Source organism: Lepisma saccharinum, chromosome 4 (assembly GCF_977018435.1).
Source record: "Lepisma saccharinum chromosome 4, izLepSacc3.1, whole genome shotgun sequence".
NCBI classification, from domain to species: Eukaryota; Metazoa; Arthropoda; class Insecta; order Zygentoma; family Lepismatidae; genus Lepisma; species Lepisma saccharinum.
In genome coordinates, this window is record NC_139232.1 from 72,657,730 (window position 1) to 72,670,097 (window position 12,368).

General features: G+C 38.9%; 1 protein-coding gene across 1 annotated transcript in view; it reads right to left on the bottom strand.

Annotated features, from left to right (window-relative positions):
• Positions 1-12,368, bottom strand: part of LOC145987197 (uncharacterized) — a 113,036-nt gene that overhangs the window by 29,091 nt on the left and 71,577 nt on the right. Inside the window, exon 2 of the mRNA XM_083121714.1 lies at positions 1,102-1,307. Within this exon, the coding sequence (XP_082977840.1) occupies positions 1,102-1,307 (206 nt within the window). The remainder of the gene's footprint in view (positions 1-1,101; positions 1,308-12,368) is intronic.

A 12,368-nucleotide genomic window follows, 5' to 3' on the forward strand; every position in this document is an offset into this window, starting at 1 on the left:
TACAGAAATCCTGTAGATTATTCTTCCAAAGAACTTTTCACATTTTTCCTTCATGTACGAGGTGATATCGAAAATTTTCCGCGTTTGTGCTGCCATCTAGAGAACAGTTGTAGTATCACTATGCAACGACAGAACGAGCGGCTAGGGGCAGCATTAATACCTTGGGAAATACATGCTAACAGCACCTAATCTATCCATATATGCATATAATAGCATAAACAAGCATGTAGATAGGTTTGGCAAGTTATATTTTGTTTATTTAAGCTATTATATGCATGCGTGGATAGATTAGGCAGGCTAGATTTGGTGCTGTTTGCATGTATTTCCCAAGGTGCTAATTCTGTCCCTATCCGCTCGTCAAGGACAGATGAGGGGTCCCGGGTTCGAACCCGGTGGAGGCACAAAGTGGTTCGGATCCCACCTTAAACTGTGGGTCCAGTCCCGATTAGCCTTATTGTGCATAAAGTGGACTAAAAACATTAAATCAATCAACAATCAATCAAAGTCAACGACAGATGGTTGCATATGTCTTGGGAACCAGCAGCCGAGTTACATACAGCTGGATGAGTCTGTTGAATGTTCATGTCCGCCTGATTGTTTCACCATGACAGTACAAGTTTGAACAAGTTTTTATAATGGCAAATGGTAGTGATTTTTAAAAGTGTCCAGTGTCTTAAATGGGAAGAGGGCAAATTGAAGAAAAATCAGGAAAAAAAGTACTAGTTCGGTTTTAAGTGAACCAGCTGCAGCGACTGGAATTACGTGCAATATTGTTTACAAAATTAAGAGAGTCCTTTCATAACACCAAGAGAAAGAAACGCCAAAAACAGTAGGTGGCTTACTAACTTTTGTGTCGGTGTGTGTACTAACTTTTGTGTCGATGTGTACTACTGCGCAGGGGAAACTTCTTTTGCACACCATCCGGCAACACTGTTCGCAACAAGCCACAGACTGTATTCTTAACTAGGAATCGCCAATAGCATCAGTCCGAAAAGTTTTGGATACCACCTCGTATCGTTTCCACCAAGCTACATTAACTTTAACTCGAAATATATTTATTATAGTCCACAGTTCATAAATTCTGAAACAAAATCAACTTACATCTATGTTTACTCCGGAGATCGGGAAAATCTGTATTTCCGGCCAGTTGCTTGGCATGTATCTGAAGAATTCGTGCTCGTCTTTGTACCATTTCACGGAGTATAGGTTACTCTCGTTCAGGTCGAAATAGCAACCCAAGCTCACAGTGTCTTCAAATTCGGCTTCTTCTGGAACATCTACATGCTTCAGGTATAGTTTGGAAGCAACTGAAAAAAAAAAAGAGAAAAGCAAATCTAAGGCAAATTTAATTAAAATATACACAGATCTATGTGCTTGCACATGCATTTACTATTGAAACACGAAACTCCAATAAGCATAAGGTATTCCAGATCCAAAGAAAATGATGGTTAATTTGAATGCTGTTAGAGACGCAACCTATACACATCCTTAGTAGCTTGTCCTTGAGTAATTACTAGTTAGCATTATCCATACAGCACAAAAAGTCCCTTTCATATTTCAGAGTGTTGTTCTTTCATGTGTAATTGTTATGTAACTACCTCAAATATGCTGTAAGGATAACGAATTATGTAAACTCAAGAAAATTAAAGCAAGAAGCGTTTTGCATGGCTCCTACAGCGTACCTAAATTTGGTTGGTTGAATGTTTGAGAAATATAAATATGTACAGTCATGCACATTTCTGATAGAGAGTCAATGGAATTGTTGCAATTTAGAACTGTCCGAGACTGTACAGCCAAGAAGAGATTGCTGTTGTTATGAAATCTTTATAAAAAAACTACATTTATATTCCTTTTGGGTGACGAGCTGGCAATTGTATAGTAGGATAATAAAACATTTTACAGGGTGTAATTTTATTAGCGCCCACGGAGCACAGAAACGTATAGAGGACATCAACACAAACAACTTTTCTCGGTAACATTTTTATCGTTGGTGCGTCGTTTCGACGCTACAGTCCTTCAAAAAAGCCCGTTTTGCCGCCTGTATATCCCGCTGCCAAGTTAACTTACACAGGTTAGTCTGTAAACTTGTCCTTCTGATACTAGTTGTCTGTGACACACTGAACAGTTGAAAAAATCAAAGAACTCAAAATTCCAAAGGTACGTAACAAATAATGACTAACGTAATGTTATTTTCCGAAGATAAATTATGCACCTATTTGAATTTGTCTTGTAAAATATTGCCTCAAATCTAAGGAACGGCGACGTATCAGTTTCTACGATCTCCAACTGTAGATCAAAACAGAAAAAAAATTAACAATTTTCGGTGCAATATTTGACGCACGTGCTCACCGAGGTGAAACAAATTAAATATTTTTAGCAATCTACATCGTTTATCGTTGGTGCCAATTGCTGTTATTCCCGGAGGGAGAGAGGGAGAACAAAAGAAACGCAATCAACCTGATAGCGTATCGCGTGTGGAAGCACACACCTCTCGCCGTGTTATGGATGTCCGTACGATTGGTAGTGACACTTCTCATCAACTTTCACGTCAGCCGGTGAAATCCCACGGGATCCTCGTAGCGGCAACAGAGGCGACTAGTAAGCCATCTGCCGGATAAACTGGTGAGAGGAAAACAAAACAAATGGCGGGTCGGGGAAGGGGGAAAAAAACAAGAAAGAATCGAACATACTTTTCACGTTAATGTTTTTCGCGCAGGCATGAAATGTTCCCACTCTTGCTGAATGCAAAAAGGGAAAGAAGTGGACTTTTTTCCCGCCACCGACATGTAAATAGGAACGATTTTCCTGAAAGGGAAAAAATATAGGCTTGCATAGAAATTCCTCGAGCTCCAGTTGCCAAAAAAAGGTTTGAATCGCCACCTCATTTTTTTCCCTCTGCCGAATGGTGCAATGGAACGAAGGCATTTACACATCAACAAGGAAAATTCTGCCCGCAATTGCGTAATCGAATAGTGCAATTTGGGGGAAAGAAAAGGATTGTGGGTCTGCAATCTACCTTTTTCACCCAGCCAGAAGTTGGCTGCGGACCAAAAATGTAGTTCTTCCGTCCAGAACCTAAAATGACGCTCGTTTTTCAAGTTTTAGAATGCACCCATCATGAATAAAAAGGACAACGTTCCCTCGAAAAAAAGAAACGCATTTTTGGAATGATATTTGGGTATTCAAATGGGTTGGTTATTTTTCTGGTGCGATAAAAAAATGTTTCCTGATTTTTGCAGAGTTTTATTACATTCAGAGCAAAATCGAATGTGCAAAAAAAATATATTTCTTGAAAGAAAAATTGGATTCTTGAAGAAATTTTTGGAAAATCGATGGCAAAACATGTTGAAAATCTTAGCTAAAGTCCTCTCGATGAAAAAATATGGCAGATCTTTCCGACTTCAAGGATGGACACAGCGTTGTCGCTTCACCCTCAGTCATCAACCCTTGGCCGCCAGCCGTTCGCAGTTGAACTATACTCTGTTTCAGGAGACTGTGGAGCAAGCGAACGGAAACAAGTCGAGAGGACTCAGCAAGTCACAAGTACCAACTGTCTGCAGCAGTGCATATTGTTCGCTCCGCCCGCTCGATTTCTTCCCTTTCAACCGTTATGCGCAGCTTTGCTCCACAGACTACTGGAACATTCTATAAGGAGGTCCACAAAGTTACCTGTCCCCTATTGCCAAACCATTATGGCATTGCAATGCGAAACAAAAACAAATCGTATCTGTGGTAACGGACCTTCATTCGTTGCTTCAAGTACCAATTCTTTCCCCCTACAAATGGTGACAAATGTTCAGGGGCAGCTTGCATTTCTTGTCACTCTGAGAATATACAGCGTGTCCACCAAAAACATTCCGTGATTATAAACGACCACAAAATTTTAATTATATATACATTCGAAAGAACAGCTCAAAGAATTTTAGCGGATGTGTGATTGTTGGCGTTAACTACAACAATAGATGGCATAACAATAAAAGAATGAAAAAAAGGAAAAAATAGCCAAAAGTAGCAGAAAAACACATTTTAGGATGTAAGAGAAAAATTAATGAAAATAGTCATGGACAATTTGCACGGTAATACTCATGGATCCCGCTGTACAATGCTGTATGAATGAGTGTTGCAAAGAAACTTCAAATTATAATAATAATAAGAAAAGTAATGGTGGACAAGAGAGAACACACCAAAAGATCTTTCGATTGTTAAGGTGTTATTGTAAATGGAATTGCTGTCAGAAGCAAATTGTGTTACTGTTGATGTTTACTGGATGTTTAGGTTTGTACAGTGCGATCCATGAGTATTACCATGCAAATTGTCCATGACTATTTTCATTAATTTTCTCTTACATCCTAAAATGTGTTTTTCTACTACTCTTGGCTATTTTTTTTCCTTTTTTCATTATTTTATTGTTATGCCATCTATTGTTGTAGTTAACGCCAACAATTACACATCCCTAAAATTCTTTGAGCTGTTCTTTCGTATTGTATCGGTATAAATTTCGTAATATACATAATTAAAATTTTGTGGTCGTTTATAATCACAGAATGTTTTTATAGACACGCTGTATATAGAACTTAGATACTTACATAGAATTTAGTTACTTTTAGAATTTTGTAAACCAAGTTACATCCCAGCTAATCCTTAACCTATTTCGAACAAGCCTCGCGTCTCATATAAATTTCCATCAGTCAAACCCACTGACGTGGTCAGGAATTTCGTAACGGAGATAGGTAAAGATGAAAGAGGCCGGAGCCCACGCACAAAAGTTTACAAGGGTGGAGGGTCAAATCGAAAAGTTGTATCCTTAGGTAGAGTGTATGACGTCATGCTTATATGTTATCAGAAGTAAGAAAAGTTTTAAAGAAGAGAGAAAAAGGAGTGTAAAAGAAGCTGGATAGAATGAAGGAAAATGAGAGTATTAAAAAAAGCAAACACAGAGATGGCGAGATAGAGAAGAAAAAGGAAGAAAAGATAAATAAAGAAGAAGATAAGGAAGAAAGACAAGAAAGGTGAAAATAGAAACAAAAAGAGACAGAGGGAGGCAGAGGGAGTGAAATGGGAAGGGTGAGGAAGATAGAAGAGTAACAGAAGATCGAGGGAGAGAGGGGAAAGAATATGTAGAAGAAAAGAAGACAGAAAATGTGAGAGAAAACATAGATAAAGAAATAGTCAGGAAGAGAGATACTATAGAAAAATTGAGAAAATATATTAAGACAAATAATTTCAAATGAAAAGAAGAAGAAGAATCCATTGTTTCGCTATTACGGATGATAGTAGCCAGCCTTGACCCTTGATCCTTGAGTAAATAAATATTTAGTTGAGTAAATACAAACAGAGAGAAAGAAGAAAGAAAGACAAAGAGGAGAGAGATAGAGAGAAAGAAAGAAAGATATGCCAGGCGTAGAAAGGTGGCTAACGAATGCATAATTGTATGTAACCTTCAAATCAAACAAGAAGTGAAAATAGCATTTACGGGAGCATTTCCCTTAACATTTTTGCTAGCATAAATACTATGTAAATGCTTCTAAAAATCTTATAGCAGACAGTACTTTTCGCGGAAGTATTTCGTGTAATATTCCTATTAGCTTTTACGATTGCTATGTATAAATATGTATATACAGCTAGAAAGGCACACCGAGTTTCCCCATCTATGTAGTGGACGGCGTTTACAACTGAAATAACTAAAAATATTCTTCCTTACGTGTACTGTACGCTATGAAGTATTTATTTAACCAGCACCATTAATTTGTACGTAACACATTTTTATAGGAAACGTTTTTTTCCTCCCGGTTGAATAGTTATTGGCTTTTAAAAATGTGAAGTGATACGTTGTTTACATCTCACTCGGCCGCCATTACATCTGCACTCGTGACCAAGAGGTCGTTCCTGATTGGTTTGAATTGTTGTGTTAAGTCCACTTTATGCACAGATAGGCTACAGGGACTGGATCTATAGTTATCAGTGGGATACGAACCACTGCGCAATGTGCCTCCCCTGGGTAACGAAGCCGAGACCCCTTGATTCGCTTCCGATTGGTTATGATACGAAAAATACTACTGAATTCTTTTCTTGAGAAATGCCATTAAATATGCCATGGCATCTGAAATGCCATAAGAGTTTCAACTTTACATGGTAGCATTTTGGTCATGGCATAAATGTTAAGGTAAATTCTTTAGTCCAAAGCGGGCCTCAGCAAAAGAGTTAAAACTCCTAATTTTCACTTTTGCCTATAGCTCTTGTCTAGTCTCACGGCGGGCGCCCTACATACTGGCAAGGGAAGTGGGGAGCGGGGTTTACACCGCAGACCAACCAGACAGCAGCGGTGGCGCCGAGAGTTACGACGTCGCGGGACGTATTACAGGCTGCTGTGGTTCTCTTCGCGCTGATTGGTCGCTTCCACGCTCTCACTTCCCTTGCCAGCATGTAGGCCGCCCGCCGTAAGACTAGGCAAGACTGTTCAATAAATGTCAAGTATCGCGACTATTGTGACTTCATTAAAAAGAAACGTTTAGTTCATACCGTTTCCTTTCCTTGCTTGTCCAATAGCATCTCAAATGGCTACGCAATGCAGAAACGGGAACGTTATCTTAAGCATCCCTAATCGTCAGACAAAGGACGGCGCTCATCGGACTGTCCCTAACTTGCAGTTAAACACTGTACTCGAGCGTAGCGGTGGCGAAATTAGTATGTCCGAAGCCACACACATGGAAATTCTCTTGCGACAGCGCTGTTTCGTCGTCCCGCGAATAAAAGGTAAACTGCGAGGGAGAAGAAGGCCGAAGGGAAAGCCTGCTGTTATCTTGTTTCGCTTTCTCTCCTAACGATCTCTCGGAAGAAGGGCGGAAGGGCGTTGTCGTGAGATGCCGGCTGCACGCGATGTGACAGAGCAAGCCCTTTTCCAGCCTCTCAAGAAGCACGAATCTTCCTCCGTCGCTTCTCGTCTGGAGGGAAAACACACATCGCTCTCTTAGAGGAAGAGACAGCGGGCAAAGTGCCTTATTCAACCCGTCCGCGCGATCACCGTCAGATCCCGAAGAAAGCTTGGAAAAATATTTTAAAATATCTTCCGTGTAAGGGAAGAACATGCTACCGTAATATCTTATTCAGAACAGTAGGGGTAAGCTGATCTCTTGATGAAGTGGTGTTCTAGAGGTACCGACATAACACTTTAGCCGCCACATGTACCGCCTAGCAAACCAGCAGGGATTTCGGTTGGTGTGCCCAGGAGGTCAAAATTTCATCTTCAGTAATGTACTTCTTACTTCCTGTAAGTACCTGCATGAGCCATTATTGATAATAATATAATAATTGTATTTTTTCTTTGTCGGACTCTTCGTTTGACTTTGAGTTGGTGTTTTAAGTCCCCTTTGTGCACAGTATGGCTAATCGGGACTGGACCTACAGTTTAAAGTGGTATCCGAACCACTATGCGCCTCCACCGGGTATCGGACCCGGGACCCCTTTATTACAAGGCAACGACGCTACCACTGCACCATTGGGGAGGCCCTGGCACTCTTCGTGATATATTATTAATTGATGCATGTGAGGCCAACATGACAGCCGGCGGTTCAAGGGATTAAAACTTGCTTATCATTGTTGAAATGTTTCATGTGCTCGAACATTCACAGAGAATATTAATCAAGAGTAGTATTGTTACAATTGCTTTCATTTGATAAGTGGCATTTTTGTCAGCACTTGTTCCTTTTATTGCTTTCATGTATTTTTTTTTTGTTACTCCGCTTTGGCAATTTGCAAATGAAGAGCACAATGATGGCACTCGTTTGTTCAAGGTGCAGAGCTTGTTCAAAAACTGAATTAAGCCTATCAAAATACTATGCTATTTTTTCTGTCATTTTATTTACAACATTGTATTGATAATAAGAAATATTGTATTATTATTATTACTAGCATTTCATTGCACAATTCATATTAATTGTGATAAAAACTGGAAGAAACCCCAAAGAGAAGTATTTAGTGCGTAATACGTTTATGCTGTAATGTACGTTGTAATGTATATTGAATTAATTAGAATAGCATTTTATAAATTTGCAAACAAATGAAGGGTCGGTGCAATAAGGAGCTAACCCTCACTTCTGTCAAAATTGAGATACACCAGTAGTATAGTGGCCGGGTACTGAATCTTCTTTTGAGGCTCGTGAGGCTCGATCGCCTTAATGGATTTCTCTCGTAAGGCATGTGTTGCCAACTCCTTACCCGAAAAAATCACCAAGGTAGTGGGGCTCGTCGTAGCCTTTTATGATGTATATTTTGAGGGGTAGAGTTGGCAACACTGTGGGTTTACTGTAGCTTTTTATGAGGGGGGGGTTTATTGCCCTCTGTTTACATCTGGCAACACTACCGTAGATTGACAGTGTTGTTAACCTACTGGGTTTTTTTCACTGTAAATTTTCATCAAAGGACCTGAGGGGTCCATGTATTTTTTATGTCTGGCAATACTGTTGGGGGCCTAGTGTTGGCAACACTGTGGGTTTTTACTGTAGCCTTTTATGAGGGGGGTCTATTGCCCTCTGTTTACATCTGGCAACACTACCATAGATTTTTTGACAGTGTTGTTAACCTACTGGGTTTTTTTTCACTGAGGCTCGAATCATTATTTGAGGCTCGTCGTAGCCTTTTATGATGTATATTTTGAGGGGCACAGAGTTGGCGACACTGTGGGTTTTTACTGTAGCCTTTTATGAGGGGGGGGGTTTATTGCCCTCTGTTTACATCTGGCAACACTACCGTAGATTTTTTGACAGTGTTGTTAACCTACTGGGTTTTTCACTGTAAATTTTCATCAAAGGGTCTGAGGGGTCCATGTATTTTTTATGTCTGGCAACACTGTTGGGGGCCTAGGAATAATTGTACAACAATTTGTACCTAATTGTACAATACTTGTACCTAATTGTACAACATATACACAGACATAAAAGAGAGAGCCTTCCCGTAACTTACTTCATGTACAATTTATATGATTTTACAACTGTGAAAAGAAAGCATATGTGTTCTGTATGCACACATTTATTCTTATTTTTCGAAGTTGAATGAAAACACATGTTTTTACGCTCTCGTAATACTAATCTTGCTCCACTGATTTTAAATTGCTTCCATCCGCTTTTTTTTTTTCTGTGTTATTTCCGCATGCACGCAACATTCGCTTTCAATAGACAGAAGGAGTGTTAGTATAGCAGGCTCCGAGTTTACAATTTATTAAATTAAACAATAATTTATGTAAGAATATACTTGTACTTACCGAACACAAAATAATAAAAAGCACATGTGAATCTTTGCGTGTGTTCATGTTATATGACGACTGAGTAAAAAAATAATGTTGACTCCCCGAAAGATAAAAGTTCCTGGTTCGACATCAGATGCATGCAAATTTTATGTTTTGCTCTCCAAAATCTTGATTTTTATGTTTGTGCTATTTGTCATACAGCAGAGGAGGAGGAGAAAGAGGGGGGAGAAGAGGGGAGAGGGGAGGGGAGGGGGTACTATTAGCGCCATCTATTAGCAAACAATAGAAATAAAAAAGTAGGGTCAAACTTTTTCAACACCCAAACATTTTAAACGTCCTCGTTTAGTAATACGATCAGCAGAAGACGTTTAAAAGAGTACTCTTAGTCGAGAAAGCTAATTGCTAGGGCCCATATATTGCTAAAATGTTCCTTGATTTGCATATTTCTCATACCGCCATATGTTGTTCTAGTTGACTTCTTCCAAAAAAATGCTAATTAGCGAGAGTTAATTAAGCAAGGCAAGTAAAAGAAGCAAAATAGAACAGCATATGTGCCGGCGTGAGAATATGTAAAAATTCGATTCAGAGGTGGATCGAATTAAAGTTGGGGGATATTTTGCATTTTTTCCTATAATGTACAAAACATTTACCGTACATAATTTTTTCTATTTACAACAGTATAAAATAAGAGGAATGTGTGACAATATCCATATTAATTAGGAAGGTATGTTGTATGCTAGGTTAGCTAATTGTGTCTTCTACAGCTTCACTGTATAGAGGAAAGATGGAAAAAGAGAGCTCTACGGAAACTGACGCTCTTAACAATATTGTACGTTCGTGAAAATTATATATATAAATAAGACTTAAGCGTATTATCTGCTTTCATGTCAGATTTTCCCAACCTGTGAGCTGTAGTGTTTAGGTGACAAGCGACCTGCTCAAATATGATACTGTTGACAATATTGAACGCCCCGTGAAAATTATATATAAATAAGGCATAAGCGTATTATCTGCTTTCATGTCAGATTTTTCCAACCTGTGAGCTGTAGTGTTTAGGTGACAAACGACCTGCTCAAATATGATACTGTTGACAATATTGAACGCCCCGTGAAAATTATATATAAATAAGACTTAAGCGTATTATCTGCTTTCATGTCAGATTTTCCCAACCTGTGAGCTGTAGTGTTTAGGTGACAAACGACCTGCTCAAATATGATACTGTTGACAATATTGAACGCCCCGTGAAAATTATATATAAATAAGGCATAAGCGTATTATCTGCTTTCATGTCAGATTTTCCCAACCTGTAAGCTGTAGTGTTTAGGTGACAAGCGACCTGCTCAAATATAATACTGTTGACAATATTGAACGCCCCGTGAAAATTATATATAAATAAGGCATAAGCGTATTATCTGCTTTCATGTCAGATTTTCCCAACCTGTGAGCTGTAGTGTTTAGGTGACAAACGACCTGCTCAAATATGATACTGTTGACAATATTGAACGCCCCGTGAAAATTATATATAAATAAGACTTAAGCGTATTATCTGCTTTCATGTCAGATTTTCCCAACCTGTGAGCTGTAGTGTTTAGGTGACAAACGACCTGCTCAAATATGATACTGTTGACAATATTGAACGCCCCGTGAAAATTATATATAAATAAGGCATAAGCGTATTATCTGCTTTCATGTCAGATTTTCCCAACCTGTGAGCTGTAGTGTTTAGGAGACAAGCGACCTGCTCAAATATAATACTGTTGACAATATTGAACGCCCCGTGAAAATTATATATAAATAAGGCATAAGCGTATTATCTGCTTTCATGTCAGATTTTCCCAACCTGTGAGCTGTAGTGTTTAGGTGACAAACGACCTGCTCAAATATGATACTGTTGACAATATTGAACGCCCCGTGAAAATTATATATAAATAAGGCATAAGCGTATTATCTGCTTTCATGTCAGATTTTCCCAACCTGTGAGCTGTAGTGTTTAGGTGACAAGCGACCTGCTCAAATATGATACTGTTGACAATATTGAACGCCCCGTGAAAATTATATATAAATAAGACTTAAGCGTATTATCTGCTTTCATGTCAGATTTTCCCAACCTGTGAGCTGTAGTGTTTAGGTGACAAGCGACCTGCTCAAATATAATACTGTTGACAATATTGAACGCCCCGTGAAAATTATATATAAATAAGGCATAAGCGTATTATCTGCTTTCATGTCAGATTTTCCCAACCTGTGAGCTGTAGTGTTTAGGTGACAAGCGACCTGCTCAAATATGATACTGTTGACAATATTGAACGCCCCGTGAAAATTATATATAAATAAGGCATAAGCGTATTATCTGCTTTCATGTCAGATTTTCCCAACCTGTGAGCTAAAGTGTTTAGGTGACAAGCGACCTGCTCAAATATGATACTGTTGACAATATTGAACGCCCCGTGAAAATTATATATAAATAAGGCATAAGCGTATTATCTGCTTTCATGTCAGATTTTGCCAACCTGTGAGCTGTAGTGTTTAGGTGACAAGCGACCTGCTCAAATATAATACTGTTGACAATATTGTACGTATATTGTATTGTATAGGAGACTAGAAGCATATAATTTGGGGAAAAAAAAAAAACCAAGTAAGGTCATAGAAAATAGTTAAAAAAAAAAGTGAACAATTATATTTTGCATTGCACAGCATTTGGTATTAAATAACATACCCCCAAAAAATCTCTGCATTATGCGTTCTGAAAAAAATTGCCCTACGTGCCAAATTGCTGTGTCAAGTAAAAATTTTCAAAGACACTGTCGTACTTGTGTGCCGGGAAAGCGAATATGTGCAACCAAATTGTGCTCTAAGTGTGGAATAAATTTTACTATTGATAACTTCAAACGACACCAGCTTACTTGCAAGAGCACTGGAACATCTCTACCGCAACCTTCCAAGCGAAAGGTAGAAGTAACCTCCCTCGATGCATCGCCACCTGCCAAACGCGTCAAGCTGGCGAAGAAAGCAGACCGAATTGCGTTTGAGCATTTATTAGAAGACTTTAACATAACATCAGACAGCTTCTGCGATGTGCGTAGTTTTCTGGAGAGCGAGCGAGCTAAGATAATATCCATCCTCAACG